The sequence below is a fragment of the Marmota flaviventris genome, chromosome 12 (assembly GCF_047511675.1).
Source record: "Marmota flaviventris isolate mMarFla1 chromosome 12, mMarFla1.hap1, whole genome shotgun sequence".
Lineage (NCBI taxonomy): Eukaryota > Metazoa > Chordata > Mammalia > Rodentia > Sciuridae > Marmota > Marmota flaviventris.
Window position 1 is genome coordinate 101,932,064 of NC_092509.1, and position 21,930 is coordinate 101,953,993.

At 36.8% G+C, this 21,930-nt stretch overlaps 1 protein-coding gene and 1 long non-coding RNA gene across 4 annotated transcripts in view; one reads left to right on the top strand and one right to left on the bottom strand.

Moving 5' to 3' along the window:
• Rabgap1l (RAB GTPase activating protein 1 like) overlaps positions 1-21,930 on the bottom strand; it is a 620,475-nt gene that overhangs the window by 254,446 nt on the left and 344,099 nt on the right. For all 3 annotated transcript variants that reach the window (XM_071600291.1, XM_071600292.1, XM_027935052.2), the window contains one exon: positions 16,820-16,933. In XM_071600291.1, coding sequence (XP_071456392.1) covers positions 16,820-16,933 — 114 coding nt within the window. The remainder of the gene's footprint in view (positions 1-16,819; positions 16,934-21,930) is intronic.
• The window catches only part of LOC114092471 (uncharacterized), a 353,583-nt gene that overhangs the window by 161,021 nt on the left and 170,632 nt on the right, over positions 1-21,930 (top strand). The window lies entirely within an intron of this gene.

Sequence of the window (21,930 nt, forward strand, 5' to 3'; positions counted from 1 at the left end):
ACTGGCCATGTTGGACCAAAGCTCAATATTGATGCTGATCTCACTTAGTCTCATCTCTGTGTGAGTTGTTCCATCCATGGTCTGTGTGAGTCATGTCTATTTTGGTAACCCTGACACTTGCAAACCATGCAGCGGGCTGATATCCTGGGACTGCTGCTACTGGTGGTAGGCAACAGTGTCCCTTGTTCTGTTTGTGGTTAAAGAGAAAGAAAGGAGACTCAAGGATGATCCAATGTCTCTGGAATAAGCAGTTGAAAGAATGGAGTTACCACCAGCTGAGATCAAAAGGTCCACGGGTGAGCAGGTTGTATAGGAAAAATCAAACTTTGAGTTTTAGATAGGCTATGTTTAAGGTATCTGCTAGGCAGTTAAATATATAAGTCTGAAGTTTAAGTAATAAGTTGAGGTTTAAGTTTATAAAATCTAACAGTTATCCCGGTACGCAAAGTATCCACAGGACTAGATGAGACTTATCATTGCAATAAATGTAGATTAAAAGAAAAGTCCAGAGACTTAAATTGGGAGGTTAGGAAAGAAAAGAATGAGCAAAAGACATCGAGAGTGAAAAATGTACATGAAAAATAAGGAAGTGATCAATAGCACAAGATATTGCTGATAGATCAGGGGGAAGAAGATTAAGATTAGGTTGTTAGAGTTATAAAGTAGAACACACTTTTGTTCAAGCCATTTTCAGAGCAGAGGTACAGGTGAAATCAGGACCCAAGAGAGTGAAATAGAGAGTAGTGGGAACGGAATCAGGTTCAGTAAATACAGACAAATCTTTTTGAGAATTTTTTTGGTAAAGGGTAACAGTCATCTTTATCTGTACATAAAGGTAAGAACGCTAGCCACCATATTATACAAGGATTAAACACAATGCCCAGCACACAGTCAAGTGCTGAATAAATGGTAGCAATTTCAGGCTGATGTTCAGGAGAATTACTGTGTTCTTTCAAACATCCCATTTGATCCACCATCAAGGATGAATTAAAAAGCTGCCTGGATGGGTTTTATTAGTGAGTAAAAATTCTTATGGATTCTTGGATTCCTTACCTTCTTGAGAATGACCAGTTTTCTTTAGGTCCGACAAACCACCAATTTGTTGTACCTTCTTTTCACTTTTTGAAGCCAGATATGCCAGTGTAGGCCTAAGATAACTTTGTAAAATCTCACAAATAAAATTCAGGAAGAACAGAAAGGGTAATGAAATTCACCCTTAAAAGGTCATTAACTTTCCTGTTCCCTTCCTGAAGCCATTAGGTAGAACAAGACAGACACCCACAGGGGTAGCATAGTATAGGATGACACCCTAACTCAGATGAAAAGGCCTCGCATGTAGGAAAATAGGTAATCAAGAAGGGAGAATCAGCACATGACAATACGAGCAGGGGTCTGCATAGAGCGATTCCCTGGCACAGGGGGTTAGAAAAGGGCATCTTTATTCAAGGAATGACAGCAGCAATGGGAGACTGGTGGTGACAGAGGGAGATGCTGCCCAAATGGACAACTATATTAGGATAATGGAAGCTACATGTCTCACTGGGAGAAAAAAGGAGCTAAAACTACTGGAAGGGAAACACTAAGATTAATCCTCTGGTGCTGGATTGGAATTGGAAGTGTTGCTATAATTCTATTAGTTTTCAACATACACAGGTTGGTAGAGAAACAAACCAGACAGTGACTTCAGCAAAAGAAAAAGAAAAAAAAGAGGCCAGAATAAGGATCTGCGAAATTTGCTTCTCCCTAACAAGAGAAATAGTCAGAATTAACTTTTTTGGAACTCTGTTCATTGACCAAAGGCTTGCAGCAGCCTGGAAATTATTTACTCCAAGAAACAATGAATGTTGATGTGAACAAGGAACTCTGGCTTTTTTTTTTTTTTTTTTGGTACCTTGCAGAATTTTTAACTTGCTTTACAGCGCCATCCCCCAACCTTCAGATCCATGATAACCTTGAAAATGAACAGGCTGCATGTGGAATGATAACAAGCAGTCTGGCAGCCATCAGAGGGACAGGGTGAGACTCCTATAAAGCCTCATTCCCAGAGAGGCTTGACTGTGGTACTCTGGAACATTCTATTTGTTACACTCACTCAATACGAAAGCCTTTTCCTTGGAGCAATTCTCAAAAACAGTTACAAGCAATTGTTTAATATTGTGGCTGTCTGAGATGGTGAGTAAAAATCTCTGTTCAATCATTAGCTGACCACCAAGTAGAGATTTTAGTGACCACTCTTGACAAAGAATACAGACTTTACAGAATTAGTTCACAACATGCTAATTAAAAAGTTTAAAATTAAGGAAAATCTAGGGAATGAAATTTCCATAATGGCTTTGAAAGACTCAGACATACCTCTCAGAATCTAGAGAGCTAAACTTGTGTGCAAGGCCCCTCACAGTACAGGCTTTCTGCATGCTCAGGAAGGACCTGAAAAGGCTCTCACCTCTAATTTCTGGCTCACCTTGAAAAAGTGAAGGCAAGAGAAAGTTTTCAGTCAACTAGCTGAATGACAGGAAGGTGTTCCCAAACACACTTACAAAACCCCTTAGCAAAGACTGGGAGAATTACTGAGTCTAGGAAGTTAAGAAAAAACTCTGTTAAGTTACTAGTTGAGCACCAAGAAGAGATTTTAGGGGCCATACTTGACAAAGAATACAGAATTTACAGAATTTATTCACAAAAATCACTAATCAAACATACTACTATAAGAAAAAACAACATCCAAAAAATCCACATAGACAGAATATAGATTAATTATTGCCAGGGGTTGAGGGAAAGGGGTGAAAGAAAATGACTTCAAATGGACACAGGGTTTCTTCTTTAGACTGATGGAAATGGTCTGGAATTAAAGTGGTGGTGATGGTTGCATAACCTTATGAATACATTAAAATCCACTGAATTGTATGATTTTTTAAGGGGTGAATTTTATGGCTTGTAAATTATATCTCAATAAATAAAAACATGAATACAAATGCATACTTGTATGCACATGCATGCCGTATGTGCCTATATCTCCCTAGCTCTGTCCAATTACATGGTTTGCAATGCCACTCTAATAACAACAATCATGCCTAGGGTCCAAATCTTGGTTTCTTACCATTTTGATTAAAAGAATAGCCGTTTCTCTTTGGAGAAATGGCTTATTTCAGAGTTGGGGCAGAGAAGTAAACCTTAATGTGTCTGAAAGAGACATAAAGAAAGGCTACACACAAAGAATGACAGAATATGTCTCAAGGACACAGAAATCAGCTTGTGGGTCTCTCGCTGGCCAAATTGAACACCAAAACAAACAGTGATAGTAAGAGAATACAACAGATTGAATAAAATAAGAATTCATAAGTCCACATGGATGTGATAATAAATAATGAATACATTGAAAATCTGATTCAAAAGGGACATTTATATGGTTACAAAGTGTCTTTACACAAAATATCTATTAACTACAAACTAGGCACAGTGACTTATACCTGTAATCCCAGAGGCTCGGGAGGCTGAGGCAGAAGGATCGCTAGTTCAAAGCCAGTCTAAGCAACTTAACGATGCACTTAGCAACTCAGGGAGATCCTGTCTCTAAAAATATATATATATATATTTTTTAAAAAGGGTTGGGGATGTGGCTCAGTGGTTAAATACCCCCTGGGTTCAATCCCCAGTACCAAAAGAAGAAGAAGAAGAAGAAGAAGAGGAGGAGGCGGAGGAGGAGGAGGAAGAAGAGGAGGAGGAAGAAGAAGAAGAGGAGGAAGAAGAGAAGGAGGAGGAGGAGTAACTTTATAGTGAAGAAGGCTGGTAGACAATACCTTACTTATGTGATCAAAGCGATACTTATCAATAATGGAAAAAGCTGAAACTATAAACTACCTCAGGGGAACAAGTAGGAACAGATTATTCCCTCTGTTTTATTCCTGCCAAAGATGTATAACCTGATTCTAACCAGGACAAAACATCTCACAAACCTAAGTTGAAGGACTTTCTAAAAAATGACTTACCTATAATCTTAATAAATATCAAGGTCAAGAAAATGAAGGAAAAAATGAAAAACCTGTTTCAGACCAAAAGAAATCAGAGATGTGTCAATTAAATGAAATGAGTGATTCTGAACTGGATCCTCTTTCTATAAGAGATGTTATTTGGACAATTACTGAAACCTGAATGGTGTCCAAGGCTTAGGCAGAAGCAATACATCAACGTTAATTTACTGACTCGGATGTTGGGTAATGGCTATGCAGGAGAATGTCTTTACTTATAAGAAAAACACCCTAAAGTATTTGGGGGTAATGAGACATTGTGCTGGCAAATTACTCTTAAAATAGTTCAGAAAAGCAAAATTCTGTACTTGTGACTTTCCTGTAAATTTGAGACACTTAAAATATATGTAATATATATGGAAATGTATATATATATGTATGTATGCATAAATATATATATATTTAACAGTTTCATTTTGTTTATTGAATCTAATAATAAAAAATTGAGCATAAAAAGAGTTATTAAGTTTGTCCTATATGCTAGTAACAAGGAGAGTATCAATATAAACTCTAAAAATAGATTCACTGATATGAAATAATCTAAACATTGGAGACAAATGTAGAAGGCTAGATGTATTCACAAATATTCACTCACAAAGCAATTTTCTTATCTAACACAGCTGGCAAAATTCCTAGATGTAAGTTTCCTTTTATATAACACTTTATATAAAAAGGCCTGTGGCAACAATTTAAAAGTACACTGACATAATCTTTTTCAAAAGTAAATGTAAAATAACTAGACTACCATACTCTCAAAAAAGTTTTAATGTCCCTATTACAAGTGAACTATTACAGGATTATGGGAAATTGCTGAGGGTAATTAGCTTACATTCTTGGACTTTTGACTTTTTTAAAAGGGTATAACAGAGGAGAATACCACTCAGAAACTATAACAAAAGAGCTCTTCCCTAAAGGAATTTAGCCTGAAAAAAATTTATGACTTAAAAGTATTAACCAGAAGAAGGAAATGGTAGGAATACACATCTCTTTTAGAACTTATATTAAAAATTCATATTAAAGCAGTTCAACTCCTGAAATGAGACTTTATAGGTAATTGTGGCTGAGGTCTCCCCACTGGCCTCGTGGAATTTTCCTTAGAAAATACTATGGGCTGAAACATCTCACCTCAGCTTCATTCCTTCTCCCCTCGGCAGAACTGCACTGTGGTGCAATGGTCTCCTGGCCTCTCCCAGCTCCCTTCCTGCTTTGTCTACAAGTATTTCCCCTAATATATTTTTTATGCACTTAATCCAGTGTTGGTGATAGGCTTTTCTGAGGATCTGAACTAACACAGTGAGTTTCATCAAGTCAAGTTCACAGAGTTAATTATATTGACATTGGTGTGATTAGTACTCAGTATGAATGAGACACTGAAAAAGAAATGTCAAAGAAAGACTTTTCCCTAAGACTGAGTGCAATGCAGAAAAACTTAAATGAAAAATGAAATTAGGTATTGTTCAAAATATGATCCATAACAATAATCAAAATTTTCTGAGTCTTTCTAAAATTAATTGTATTGTATATTTTTGAGGTTTACAACATGATGATAATTATAGTATACATGTAGATAGTAAAATGGTTACTATGGTGAAGTAGATTAACATATCTATCATTTCCCATGGTTACTTTTTTGTGTGTGACAAGAATAGCTAAAATCTACTTATTTAACAAAATACAATTGTATTAACTATAGCCCTCAGGTTGTACAATAATCTACACTGTGGGAGGAGTGGGAAGGATGAGCTTGACAGAGAAGATGGGCAACTAAGATCTGGACAGATGGAAAGGAGGAGTAGGGCAATTCAGATTCACATTCTTCCTAGGGGGAGAAAGAAGGAAGAGGTCTGGTTAAGGAAGAGGCTTTAAGATTATAAAGATCTTGCCAACTGCATAACAATTAGTAAACATGAGCTAAATCCCCACAATTCTGTAACATAAATAGTTCACTCAAGAATAACCAAGAGTTTATTGTCTAAGATATTTAAGGTATTTGAACTTAGCATACAAATGGATTTCACCTGGGGGGAAAAATCATAAATTCACTAGGAACCATGAATATCATATTATTTGAAAGCTCCTTGTGTTTTTTCTGCACGTTAGTTTTTCCCACCTTTTTTCTCTGTTTCAAAAGAAATCTTACTTCCTCAAAGAGCAACCTTGTTTTCTAAAAAGAGTGACTGTAGGCTGGAGTTGTAGCTCAGTAGTAGAGCGCTTGCCTAGCACCTGTGAGGCACTGGGTTCGATCCTCAGCACCACATAAAAATAAGTAATAATAAAGGCCCATTGACAACTAAAAAAAAAAAAAAATCTTTAAAAAAGTGACTGTTACAGACTGTTAGGATTCACCAATCCATTTATTCCAATTTTGCCCATTTTTATCATCCTCATAATCCCACCCTTTCTCTTTTGCATCCTACTTAATAGTGTGGTGACTTCAATTGGCATTGCAGGTGAAAGAAACTACGAAGCTATTTCAAGAAACGCTCTTCTGGGGCCATAGCATAGAGAAATTCAAATCTCTCTGGGTACTCTGAAGAGCATTACAAATCACTCATTCTCCTTTCAAGACTCCAGTTTCACTGCCCTGACCTTTGCATTGTTACGGTCCTAGAAGAAAATCTATATCTTAAAAATCATGTCCTATCTTCTCAGTTAAGCTCCAACTCTCAGAAAGTCTATCCTTTTAATATACATATTAAAGAGGACAAACAATGCCCACAAAAATCATCCCTCTAATAAGACTATAGCAATACTAACAAACATAACACACAACTATGAAGTCTTATAAGCAGAGGCCGAGCATGAAGTACATACAAATACACACACACACACACACACACAAAGCCATATGTGAAGTTTTCAATTTCAAGGCACTAAGATTTCTTAATATGTTTGACCACATGTTTATAAGCAAAACTGTCCTTGGCAATGAAGCAAAACTAGAAAATTCTTCTAATATGGAGAATGCAAAATGATGTATGGGGGGAAATGAATTAAAATTCTTATGCTAAGAGATTAAGATGTATCAGTATGCAAATCTGGTAACTTCTCTATCCTACTATAGACATTGCTAATTTTTCTCTCCTTTAAAAAATGTGAAAGTATTAACTAACACCTTGTCTACTGAAAAGTCTGAGATGAACATTGTGAAAAATTGATTACTCATATTTCCTGACTAGAGCCAAATGATATCTTACAGAAGGGAAATTTGGGGAGAACTGGCCTGCAAGGATGCTAAGAGTAATTATGTACAGACTTGAGTGACCTCCCGGTAGCTGCATACGAAAGTCTCTGGTAAATATTGCAGGTTTTAGTTAGGACCCTGGGAGGGCTTCACTCTCTGAACTAACTGCAAAGGATCATGAGAGAACTCTGTGGAGTGATACAGATGTTTGGTATTCTGATTGTGGTATATTTAAATTGTGATGGCATAGATGTACACATTAAGTCGATAATTATCAAACTGTGTAAAATGGGTACAATTCATTATATGTAAATTATGTTTTAATTACATTGATTTTTAAAAGCTGGTAGCCCCAGGAGTTCACAGGATTCCTCAGCAGTCCACGTTTAGGTCCACCTCAGAAAGCTGTCACAATTCAAAGAAACTCATTGGAAACTCAAGGCAAAGAAAGACGAGATATGCAGAGAATTAAAACCTGTTTGATTCTCCAAGGGCTTCCTGAATCCCTCAAGGTACTGTTCCTAATTAAATCCCTTTGGGTTCATTTTAGTCCAAGAAAATACCACTCCAAACTAAAGGGCCCTCATTCTGGAACCAACCAGGTTCCAAAGATGTTGAGTAGGAGGAATCCTACAGGCTGCTCCCAGTCAGCACACTAGGCTAGGTACACAGGAGTGAGTGGGCCATAATTTGTTCAGTAAGTACTGTCATTCAAAGTAGGACTCACTCAGGTAGCCCAAGGAAGAGAACTGAATCACAAAGAGTCAGAGAGCTAAAAAATCATATTAAAAATACCATGAGAGGTTCTGGGAAGATGGCAGAAGTGAGCTAGGCAGTAAGTCCCCATCTCCTCACAACACAGAAAGCAGGCAGTGAAGGAAAGGCAGCGTTGAGAGGTGTGTGACAAAATAAATGCTCTAAGACTCAACGTTACAAAGTCAGAGTCCAGAAAAGACTTCAAAATAGGTCAACAGAGTAGAATAAGCTCAGAGCCCCCTAACCCCAAACCCAAACCAGGGTCAGGGAGGCGGGGAGGGGCAACAGAAAGGGAAAGAAGGAGAGGGAGTGGAAAATCTCTTAAGCTCATTGCACATAAAAACATTTGGAAAAACAGACAAAATCTGAAGTGTGACAGTAATAGTAGGGTCCTTAAAACAGAGTCTACAGCTTAAAATCAAATCGTGAGCACAGTGAGCCAGGGATCTGCAGCTATCTCATGGAGCCCTCAGCTGACCAGTCACCCCTTAAATCAACCTTGTGTCTTCCCACACACAGTAGCAAATGAAACCAGAGGGAAGTCTCTGAACTGGGACCTATCAAAAATCTGGCCATAAAAAACTTCTAGAAGAACCATCACCAGTCAATGAGTCAACCATCACTGAAATGCCCTTTTCCTTCTCCTCACCATGAACAAGAGGAGAGGGCTGATGGGGACCTGTGCCAGGAAATGCCCCTAGCCCTGCTCAGCATGACCCAGGCACAGCATCTATTTGCTTGACTCAGACAGAGACAGCAATGGAGCAGCTTTCGCCCCAACAGAGAAAAGCAGATTCATCAGGTCCCAAATACTGACAATGAGGGAGGCATCATGAGAAGCCTAGGGATGGCCCTGGTCAGTACCAAAGGGAAACTACCTGAATATCTAGTAACACAGAGACCTGGTTCCTGGATAGTGGCAGCTGCAGACAGAAAGCTGCTAAGATAAGTTCCCTAAATATCCCAGGAAACTTAAGCTGAAGACATCTGCAAAGACAGCCAGAAGGAGATCAACTGTAGTGGGAAATTAACAGAGCCAAGGCAACAGGAAGGGGCTGCTGCTCCCAGCCTTAACTGGTGCCCAGCCTGACCCATGATAACACCTGATGTACGACAGGGGATTGTTAGGATACTTGTGGGTCTTGCACCAGACACAGTAAATAGAGGGGATCAATGCCTGCCATTCACAACCTGCAGCAGTGGAAACTAGGGTCCAGATGAACCATCTGAACTCTTCACTACAGTCCCCCAGAGGGTGGTGTCAGACCCGGTAACAGACACTTCACAGAAGAAGAAAAACAAATGGTCAACAAATATATTTTAAAATGTTCAACATCTCTAGCAATTAGAGAAATGCAAATAAAAACTACACTGAGAGTCCATCTCACTCCAGTCAGAATGGCAATTATCATGAGTACAAGTAACAATAAATGTTGGCGAGGATGTGGGGAAAAGGCACACTCATACATTGCTGGTGGGACTGCAAATTGGTATAATCACTCTGGAAAGCAGTATGGAGATTCCTCAAAAAACCTGAAATAGAAGCACCATTTGACCCAGGTATCCCACTCCTTGGTGTATACCCAAAGGACTTAAAATCAGCAAACTATAGTAATGGGGCCACATCAATGTTTATAGCAGCTCAATTCACCATAGCTAAACTATGAAACCAACCTAGGTGCCCTTCAACAGATGAATGGATAAAGAAAATATGTTACACATACACAACAGAATATTACTAACCATAAAGAAGAATGAAATTATGGTATTTGACAGTAAATGAATGAAACTGAAGGCTATCATGCCAACTGAAATAAGTCAATCCCCAAAAAACAAAGGCCAAATGTTCTCTCTGATATGCACATGCTGATATACAATAGGGGGAAGAGGAGGGGGGGGAGGAGGTTCACCAGAGAAGGGGGGTTGCAGGGAGGTGGGAATAGAAAAGGCAATAGAATGAATTGGACATAATATTCCTATATTCATATATGAATACATTAAATACACAACCAGTGTAACTCCACATCATGTACAACCACAAAAATGGGAAGTTATACTCCATGTATATATGATGTATCAAAATGTATTCTACTGTCATATATAACTAAAAAGAACAAATAAAAATTTTGAAAAACATATGTTGAAGAAAAGATAGCCTTTTTAACAAATGGTGCCAGGAAAACTGGATATCTATATGTATTAGAATGAAATTTAGCCCTTATCTCTCACCCTGCACAAAAGTCAACTCAAAATAGACCAAAGACCTAGGAAATAGACCAGAAATCCTGCAACTGCTAGAAGAAAATGTAAGGCCCAACATCATGTCAGCACAGAAATCAATTTCCTTAACAAGACTTCCAAAGCACAAGTAAAATTAAAAAAATCAATAAATGGAATGAAATCAAATCAAAAAGCTTCTTCACAGCAAAGATAATAATTAAGAGCATGGAGAGAGTGCCTAAAGAATGGGAAACAATATATGCTACCTGGGCTGTAAGGCTTTAATATCCAGGATATACAAAGATTTTTAAAAATTTAACATCAAAAAATCAAATAACCCAATCAACAAATGGGTAAAAGGCCAAAAACAGACACTTCTCAAAAGAAGAGAAATAATCAGTCAACAAATGTATGCAAAAGTGTTCAACATCTCTTGCAATTAGAGAAATGAAAAATTAAAACTACATTGAGATTTCATTTTACTCCAGTCGGAATGGCAATTATAAAGAATACAAATAACAATAAATAGAGATGCCTCATAAAACTAGGAATGGAACCACCATATGACCAAGCTATCCCACTCTTCAATATATATCCAAGAGATATAAAATCAGCATACCCCAGTGACACAGCCACATCAATGTTTACCCAGCACAATTCACAATAGTCAAGCTATGCAGCCATCCTAGGTGCCCTTCAACAGATGAATGGATAAAGAAAATGTGACACACACACACACACACACACACACACGCAATGAAGTATTACTCAGCCATTAAGAAGAATGAAATTATGGCATTTATGGGTAAATGGATGGAACTAGAGACTATCATGCTAAGTGAAATAAGTAAATCCCAAAAAAACCAAAGGCCAAATGTTCCCTCTGATATGTGGATGCTAACACACAATAAGGGAGGAGGGGGGAAGAATAGAAGTTCATTGGATTAGACAAAGAGGGATGAAGGGAAGGGAGGGGGGTATGGATAGGAAAGACAGTAGAATGAATTGGATATAACTTTCCTATGTTCATTTATGAACATTCAGCCAGTGAAACCCCACATCATGTACAACCACAAGAATGGATCCTAACCAGAATAAGTTGTACTCCATATATGTATAATATGTCAAAATACACTCTGCTGTCATGTATATATAAAAAGAATTTTTTAAAAAATCAGTGACATTTTGCATTTTTCAAAATCATACAGCATTTTCATCACTATTAGTATCACAATAATACATGAAATGCTCCAATTTTTATAATAAATCCAATGTTGTTTTGACAAAAGTATTTGATAAAAAGAGGTTAAGTTTATTTTGTCTTCTCAAAAATCATTATACTCTCAAATTATTAACCCACATGAACATATTGATCTCTCTGTAATATATTAAATCTCTCCCATTAAATCTATAGCAGTATCCTCTTTTTGAGAAAGCAGTTGCCTTAATCAGAAAATTAGAAAAAGCATTATGCACAATTTAAACTACACATCTGAAGTTACTTCAAACTATATTGTTATAAATAATATTTTAGCTGATGACTCTGACTGTTTATAAGTTTTATGAAGAGATGTACATCTAGGGCTGGGGTTGTGGCTCAGTGGAGGAGCGCCTGCCTGCCTTGCACGTGTGGGGCACTGGGTTCCATCCTCAGCACCACATAAAAATGAATAAACAAAATAAAGATATTGTGTCCATGTATAACTAAAAAAGTATTTTTAAAAAAGAGATGTACATCTAGAAGTAAATCAGTAAATGAACATCATTGATGTGACAGTCTAAAACACAGTAACAGAAAACCAAGCAATAATTTTCAAGATCTTTGTAAGCTTTGGTATTGAGACAGAGCAAATAACCAACGCAGGATTTAGCTGTTAAGTTCTGCATTTATCTGTTAATATTTTATAAGAAAAAATCCAAACAACATTTGGAATAATAGTAAATTGGAACTTGAATAGTCTCATGAGGCCCATGTCCTTACCAGGAGTGATCTACCTTCTTCCCCTTGCCCCCTACTTCTACTCTACTGATCCCCCCGTTTTCATAAGAGCTGCCTTTCATTAAGTTTTTCTGTCTACTATGCACATATGAGAGAAAACATTAAACCCTTCAAAATCAGTAAATCCTTTAAAATCAGAAGCAAGAAAAGGATGTCTACTATCATTGCTTCATTTTAACACTGATCTGGAGGTTGTGATCAGTGTAATAAAACAGGGAAAAAATAATTCTTGGTAAAGAAAAAGCAAAACTGTTCTTATTTACAGATCATTTACCAAAGTGGCTGATACATATGATCAAGGTATCATTAATGTTTATCCAGTTCTGTGCATCATAACTTTCTGAATCTTGTTTTATTTAGCATGATGTTCTTTTTTCATTGCCACCCACTCACCAGCAAATGACATATTTTCAGATCTGTCTGGTGGAAGAATCAAACACAATTGTTTCCAGATGCCCAGTCATTTAACCTGTACCAACTTGTCTCCCAACCCAAAACACATTTTTTATATCATATTTAAATTAGAAAAGTGCTAACGATACTTGGGATAATAGTATATTCTGCCCCCTCTCAAGGACACTCTATTATGGACCAGGATATATGGGCAATGACCAAACAGACTCCATTTTACTCTGAGACTCCATATCATGTAAGAAATGCTTCTCCCATGGGAAAGCCCCATGACTGTACCCATTAATAGTTATGCAGCATAGCATCTTGGCAACACAAAACAATAATTCTTATACAATGTAAAACTGTTCTCTTAGGTTTCCATTTTTCCTGGGCAATGTACCTTGTCAGAGATTGATTATCTAGATGTTAGCAACCATTCTCTAACTTGTACTGAAGTAGGGTCATTTTGACCCACTTCCCTTCTGCTTGCTTGCTGCTGTGCCAACCTGGAAAATCCAGTGGGATATACCAATGTACCACTGCACTGTCTTGCTCACTGCCCAGTCCAGCTTCTGTACCTGCTTGCTTGCAGCTAAGTCAACCGGGATATGGTTTTTGCCTTAAACTATCCTAAAATGCTCAGGCTCAGGGCTGTTCCTTGCAGACACAGTTATGGGTCCTGCAGGGGGCAGTCACTGGCCAGCCAGCTAAATAAAAACTCTTCAATTTGGACAAAACTGGGACTTGTTGTGTTTTCTGTGGGACCTGCTCCACAACAACTTTTAAAAAATACAATATTGACCCAACTAAATGGGAAAAAGAGTGAGGGAAGAAGCAAGGACCAAATTGGTTTTTTTAAAAAAATATTTTATTTTGGTTGTAGTTGGACACAATACCCTCATTTTATTTTTACGTGGTGCTGAGGATCGAACCCAGGGCCTCGCACATGCTAGATGAGTGCTCTACAGCCCATCAAATTGTTTTCATTTTCAGAAAACTCTCATTTGCAGCCTCCTATGAATTTCATTTTACTATTATACTTTCAGCTCAACTTTCCTCATATAAATTTATGACAAAAGAAGCTTTGGACCATTTTGATTTCCTCCTACTCTGAAAAAGATATTAAGAGGTGAAACTGGAATTGACAGGACCAGTAAAACAAGGATAGTAAATTTTTAACAGTCTCCCTCTAATCTGACATTCCAGATCATTTCTCATTTCACCAGAGCCACACAAAACTTTTCAATTACAAAGTCAGACTGTCATATCCTTGAAACCAAGGTTGGTTTCTAAACTTACTGCAACTGAAATTCTCCTTCAAATATCTGCTCAATTTAAAAGTACGGCACATTGCATCATTATACAAGCTCTCTTCAGGAAGAATTATCAGAATGAGGAGACACATGTGAAAGGATGCCCACAGATGGAAGACTCTGTTTTGTTTAGTTTTGTTTTACAAGATGTCTATAATTGTTTTGCTGATGTGAATAAAACACGCCATTCTTCATGGTAAATCCTTTAAAATCAGAAGCAAGACAAGGATGTCTATTATCATTGCTTCATTTTAACACTGATCTGGAGGTTGTGATCAGTGTAATAAAACAGGGAAAAAATAAGTCTTGGTAAAGAAAAAGCAAAACTGTTCTTATTTATAGATCATTTACCAAAGTGGCTGATATATATGATCAAGGTATCATTAATGTTTATTCAGTTCTGTGCATCATAACTAGAAAAAAAAACCCAAAGGCAAATTGCTGAGTATGATATATAATGCTGGATAACATTCTGTGACCAAAAATATTAAGAGCAGGTAGATTATACTCAGCGTTAAGGTCACACACAAGCAGTTTTTAGGGATTGGGGATGAGAGTTGTAACCATGCAAAAAAACTATGGCTCAAACTGGACTCAAAAAACAAAGTAGATGTAGAAGCTTGAGAAAAATATTTAGTCCTAAGTTACTAACAAATATGCAATCATATTTGTGAGGTATCACTACCTCCTAACGTTTCCTGACATGAGTACCAAACTGCCAAATAAGGGTATATCAAGAGGAGAAGGAATTGTGTTAATCACAAACCAACTGGTCCATACCATAGGTTAGTTTCTCAAATATTTGCTGATATATACATTTCTGCTCACCTCCATCATCAAGACTGTTATAAAATTATTTTATGTATATGTATAAAAATTTCTATAGGCTATCTTATATATGATTTTACCTGTTTTCTACATATTCACAAAATTCAATGTGATTTAAGTTATTTGTCAATAAATATCTCTGATCTACATTTTTATACTTTTATCTATATAATGCACTAATGACTATTTCTGAATAAACTTAAAGTTGGATTATTGTCTGCTATACCAGAGAAAAGCATATCAAATATTTAATAGTGCCATCATTTAACTTTTAAATTTATGTTTGCTAATGTTTCAGATACTTCCCTAATATAATGGAGCAAATACTAATTTTACTACAATGGAGAAAAATAAGAAGTCAGAGCTTGCAAGAACATGGAACCATCTGTTTTAGTTATATGAAGAAAGTAATAACAATCAGAGAAAAACTGAGGAGAAAAAAACACTGATTGGCTGAAAATACACTAAATGCTAGGGGGAAAATGTTGCTCCATATGCTATAAGCTAGATCCTTCTAAATAAACTCAGAAACTATAGAAAATTTTTCCCATCTTCTTATACAAACCAGAAGCTGGTTAGCTTGTAGAATTTCAAAAATATTCAAAAAATTTTTAATAATTAAATTTACCTTTTATAAGTCTATAATGACTATATTATACACAGTGCAATAATTTTGGTATTTTTTTCAATTTGATGATGCATAACTTTTCTTTTCTCTCTCTTTTTTTTTTTTTTAGTTGTACATGGACACAATACCTTCATTTTTAATTTATTTTTACATGGTGCTGAGGATCGAACCCAGCATGCAAGGCGAGCATGCCACCAATGAGCTACAGTACCACCCCCAATGTATCACTTTTCAAAGATTGTTATTCCCTCAGATTTTAAGTTATTTGTGTATTTCTGGCTCTAAATGATACATCTATATAAAAATAATATATATATATATATTTTTTTGTAGTGCCAGGAATCAAACTCAGGGTCTTATGCATACTAGACAAGCACTCCGCCACTGAGCTACACCCCCGGTACCCCCCCTAAAATATATTTCTGATCAGTGTATATTTATATTATTCCAAAATATTGAGATAAAAAAATGAGAAAGAAAGAAAAAAGATGGAGGAGTGGGAAGAGGGCAAAACCACCAACATGCAAGCAGATTTTAATGAAACATGTGCCATTTGCAAAATTAAACAACTGTACTTGGTTGGCATATGTAGGCGAGTGCTTTTATGAGTGCTATTTAAAAAAAAACAGTAAATATAAAACGAACAGATTTGTGAAAACACTTCAGACTACCTACTGGCAAGTATTCACTATTCATTAAAAAGGCTAAATTTGCTACTCAGGTAATGATTATCTAACTTACAAATTAGCCTCAGTGTTTGCTTTTTCCCCAAATTATTATCTGAGTTTTATGTAGCTCACTATTATTAACAATCTCTTTTAGAATGACAAGTAAGAACAAGATGAGTATATCCACTACACTTCCCTCTGCATTTCTGATGTAACCTGGAGCAATTAATCACTTGTTAGCTATTCTCCACTGACAGACAGGGTCTTTGTAACTAAGCAGTTCACTGGAAAGCAGGAAGCAGTGTTTTTCCAGGCCTACTAATAATGAGGGAGAGGAAAGATTTCAAAATGAAACGTATAAACAAAAGGATGTATAATGTGACTTAGCACAGAGTATATCAACAGAATCAGAGAACCTGCCAGGATTCAACAACAGGCCCCACACTGATTCTCACTCTTGCCTTCCTGTCAAAAGTTCAGACAATCACCACATTATCTAGTCAGAAGGGTAGAGTCCTCTGGGACTCTTCAGAGCCTTCACAGCGCAGCCTGAGAGGACATCCTGTTCCTTTCTGTTAGCAGTAGAGCCATGCTGCAGCTCTGCCATGCCTCCTTAGGAACACATGGAAGAAAAGTCCCCTTTGAGAAGGGCGCAGGATCGAGGATCCCGGAGTACACAAGAGAAAATATGGTACTATACAAATAAGGCACAAAAATAGGGGAAAATTTAAAAGGTTTAATTAAAATAGGCTCCTAAAACAGCCCTGTACAACATTCTAGAAAAAAACAGAGGGGAGAGCCCTACCTTGCAGATCTTGTAAAGCGATTCCTGACCATCTCCTCCTGTGTCCTTGAAGTAATCATGAGCAGGAAAAGTACGATGAATATCTCGAGTAATAACACTCTCCTGGGCTGAGTCCTAAGAGGGGAAAAACCCACATTTGGTTATTAACATAAAATTTATTTTCAATTATGAAAACACCATAAACACAGGGTAAAAAACTTTAAAAAACACAAAATCACTGCACCCCCAAATCCACCCTTTTACCTGAGACCTGCAATCCTATCTCCCAGAGTTAAGAGCTAACAGGGCTTTTTTGTAAAGTCTTTTCACCCACCAATCTGTAAGTGTATGGGTGTGTGTTTATATGGGGGACAAAGAGAGGAGAAATATCCTACTTTATTTATTAATCTATTAATGACCATTTTTGCATTTATATTTACATAAAAATAATACCATAAGGAACATTTTATACATGTGTCTTACAGGATGTTCAAGGGTAGATTCCTAGAGGTGGCACTGTTAGGTCATGGGTATATGTACTTTCAGTTTTGATAGATATTGTCCTTCTAGAATTGTCGGACCAAAATATACTCCCCAAAAAGCAAGTATTATGTCTCTTCACATGAACCCAATATCACATATTTTCTAATTTTTAATCTTTGACAATCTAATAAAGGAAAATTCAAATCAGTCATTTAAAAATTAAAAATACTATCAACTCCCTCCCCACATACACAAGGTTAATTATCCAACTCATCCATCCCACAAAAAAAAAAAAAAAAAAAGCCAAGAAGCTACTATAGTAAGATGCCATATGCTTTATACATAAACCTAGAGATAGTTTTAGGCAAATTTGGAAACCAAAAGCTCAAAATTGAGTAAAATTCTAAGCCTTATTAAAAATGATTAATTATCCACTTGATTTTCTTTTTATTCCTGGAAATGTTTGTTGTATCTACATTTAAATGCCAGGATAATAGGATGGGACTACTCTGAGTAATCCTGATGATGAAAAATACTCTGTGCAATCCAAAGAAGCATCAAAGACTACTGATTGCAAATTAAAAGTATTGTCCAGTGTTTTGCTTCTATAACAATTTGAACAAATCCCCCTTTTCAGTCTCAAATCAAGAAAGGAAAAAAAAAAACATTTAAAATATGAGTCACTCTGGTGAATGATGCTTCCCTTCCTCCTTCAGCTGAATACACAGGGAGGGGCCGCTGATTAGCTCTCAGTGAAGCTGCTGCCTGCTCTTGCTGCCTTTTTCATCTTAGCTGCTACTTCATGCTGGGTGGTAATTAGATCTTATATCATACAGAGAAACAAAGGAGGCAAACAGAAGAGATCCAAGTTTGCTAGCAAACAATAGCAAACAAGGAACATACGATAAATCAGTCCAGAGGAAATTCTAGTGGCATTCAGGAATGGAAGGCTAAGGCTGAATAAAAATGGAACTTTTAAAAAAGATAAGCTATGCCACAGCATAAGAAAAGGATAGATTCATGGAAAACTTGTGTTTGTCAAGATAAATGCAACTGCTAGTGATAAAGAAAATTTAGGGGTCTAGAAGAGGGTAAGTCTAAAGGCAACACATAGAAAATATATTAGAGGAGTAGGAGTATAGTCTGTGGTAGAGCCTGTGATTAGCATGCGTAAGGCCCTGGGTTCAAACACCAGCACTGCAAAAAAAAGGGGAGGGTGTGGAGATAGAAATAGAAGACAAGAAAGAAGGGAGAGTGGGAAGGAGGACAGAGAGAGAAGAAAAAGGGAAGGAGAGAAAGAAAAAAAACATACTCTCTGAAATGTTTATTTTATCCCTCCTCGAGTCTGAATATAAAAATCTGGTAGCCAGACAGTCCAAAGTTTTCATTCTTCAGTTCACCCTGCCCCAATAGGCTTCTTTCCCTATAGTAAAATCTTGACCAACAAAGTGTTACTACTATCACTGGTAAACTATTTTAGGGGCAAACATGTATTCAGTGGCTCACAGAATAACTCCTTATACTCTGCAGGATATTAAGAAGGAAAAATATTGGACTTGTATTACCTAGAAACTACTTAACTGCTTACATGTGTAACACTGTACTTTTTTTTTTTTTTTTTTTTTTTTGAGAGAGAGAGAGAGAGAGAGAGAGAGAGATTTATTTATTTTTTAGTTTTTGGCGGACACAACATCTTTCTTTGTATGTGGTGCTGAGGATCGAACCCAGGCCGCAAGCATGCCAGGCGAGCGTGCTACCGCTTGAGCCACATCCCCAGCCCCTAACATAGTATTTTTTAAAAATGGTATCAACAGACTGATTCAGAGGAAGGGAAACTAAATAAAAATGTCTAAAAAGTAAATTTGCACAATACCAAGTAAGTTTTTCTATGCATACCTGATCTTTCTTGTTTAAGAAATAAAGAGCAAAATCAAAGGAAAATAAAATCACCAACATTTCCTAAGTTTCCCCTTCCTGGGGTTACTTTTTGAAAGTTCCTCCAAGATATGGCCTCGAATGGCCTGCTCTATGGCTGATTATAAATAATTACTAAATGACAAGTAATGACTGTACATATTTATGAAGTTTGGCATGCTTTGTTTGCATATGGTTTAGGTACACATGTTGGAAGCTTGATCCTCAGTGTAATGATGTTCTGAGGTGGTGAACCCTTTAAGAGATGGGGTCTAGTGTGGGATGACTATGTTACCAGGGAGTGTTTACCAGAAGGAATTAGTGTAGCTCTTGTGAGTCCCTGGTTAGTTCCTGCAAGGGGTTGCTATAAAAGAGCAATATGGCTTCTCTCTATGCTCTGCCTTCCTGCCTTGCCATGAAATCACTCTCATTTGCACACACACCCACCAGTCTAATACCATCCATTGTGAGGCCCTGGCCAGAGCCAAGCAGAACTACAAGCTACATAAACTTATGTTCTTTATAAATTACTCAGCCTTGGGTATTTTGTTACAGCAACAGAAAAGTAGTATGATATTTCAATCCTTGACAACAATATGGAAATGACTGGATAAGATTAATTAACATATCTATCACTTCAGACATTTATCATTTCTCTTGTGTTAGAAAACTTCAAAATATTCTCTACTAGGTCATTTGAAATACATAATTTATTGTTGTCAACCATAATTATCCTAAGGTGCTACAGAACAGTAGAAGTTGTTCTTACTGTCCAACTTCTCCATACCTATTAACCATCCTTTCTCAACCCGCCATATACTTCCTGGCTTCTGGTGCCACTATGCTACCTTTGATATCTCTGACATCAACTTCATAGCTTCCAATGTCAGTGAGCACACATGGTATACGTGTTTGTATGCCTGCCTTATTTCACTTAATATCATGTCCCCAAGCTTATCCACATTGCCTCGTTCTCTTCATAGCAGGATAATATTCTGTTTTGTTCGCATATCACATTATTTTTATCCATCCATTTGCTGATAGGCACCTAGGTTGCTATTGAGAACAGTAAAAATTGCAAAAAACACAAGAGTGCAGGTTATCTGTTAAACATATGGACTTCCTTTCCTTTAAATGTAAACCCAGGAGTGGAATTGCTGAATCACATCATAGTTCTAGTTTTTTGAGGAATCTCCCATACTGTTTTTGGTAATGGCTACACTAATTTACTTTATCACTTACAATGTATGAGAGTTCCCTTCTGTAGGATGACTTTTACATGCTTTCTACACATGTGTAATTCTATATTTTTCTTTCTATACATTGCTTTTACTGGAATAATTTCAGGAACTTTAACAGTGTATATTTCAGGAATTCACAGCTAATCTTCCAAATTCACTCACCCATTCATTCAGCAAATACTTGATTCAAGGAGTCACCAAAATCTAACAGTCTCTGAAAGGAGGACAAAACACATTTTTCTCTTTAGTAGTGACTCCTTTCTTTTTAGACTTATTCTGATTATGGTGGCCAATTTGTACAAGAATTAAAATGAACACAGAGGAAAGACAGTGAGGTAAAAAATTTACCATTTAAATATCTGGAGTTAAAGACTTTCATGTGAAAACATCTCATTTTTATATGGCTAAAAGCCTTTCATATCACAACCAAAACGGAAAGTTCATTTTCCCGGAGGTTCCCATAGAAGACTTCCCTGGATCCTGCCAACTCTCTTCACAGTGAGAGGAGGGAAAAAGTCGCTCCTTCAAGTGCCCCCACTGCACCAATATCCAGACCCACAACCTGACCCACAGCTGACTTCTCAGGGGACACCTCCTCCCATTCTGCTTCTCAGAGTCCAGCAGGGTCGTTCAGGGATTTGAGGCCAAACTCATTGATTCCATTTCTGCTTTCCTCATTCATATCTACAAGATCTCAGACAAGATATTTATTCTTTTAAAAAATATATTTTAGGTTCTTTTTTATGTTTTATTATTATTATTTTATATTATTTTGTCATCATTATGTTTATAAAGCCCTAATGAGCTTCACAGTCATACACAATATTGGGTTCATTTCCACAGGCTCCTACGGGCATGGACACTGGCTTCAGTTCATGACCTCCTCCTTTCCCTCCAGCTCTCCCTCCCCTCTCCTTCCTCTACTAGACTTCCTTTTGCTTGTCTATTAATTTGTATTTGATTGGCTCTTTATTTTATCCCTACCCTTCCCCTAACCTCCACCCTTTATTTGACTCCAGCTTCTGCATATGAGAGAAAAAATTTAACCTTTGAGATTCTGACTTTTACTAATTTCATTTAGCATGATATTCTCTATTTCCATCCATTCACCAGCAAATGCCACACTCTCCTTCTTTTTTATGGCGAAGTAGAACTCAACTGCATACACACACACACACACACACACACACACGCATGCCACAATTTCTTTATATATTCATTTATTGATAAGCATCTGGGTTGATTCCATAATATAGCTATTGTGAATTGTGCTGCTATAAACTTTGATGTGGCTGTGTTGGTGTTGTACACTAATTTTAGATCTTCTGAGAAAATGTCAAGGAGAGGAAGTTATTTACTCTTGCTAACCTTCAGTTTCCTTGTTTATAAAATAGGATATTATCAAATGCATAATTACATTTAGAATAAAATACTTGTTTAGCAAATTGCCTAGTATAAATGAGATACTCATTACTGATTGTTTAATTTTTGGTG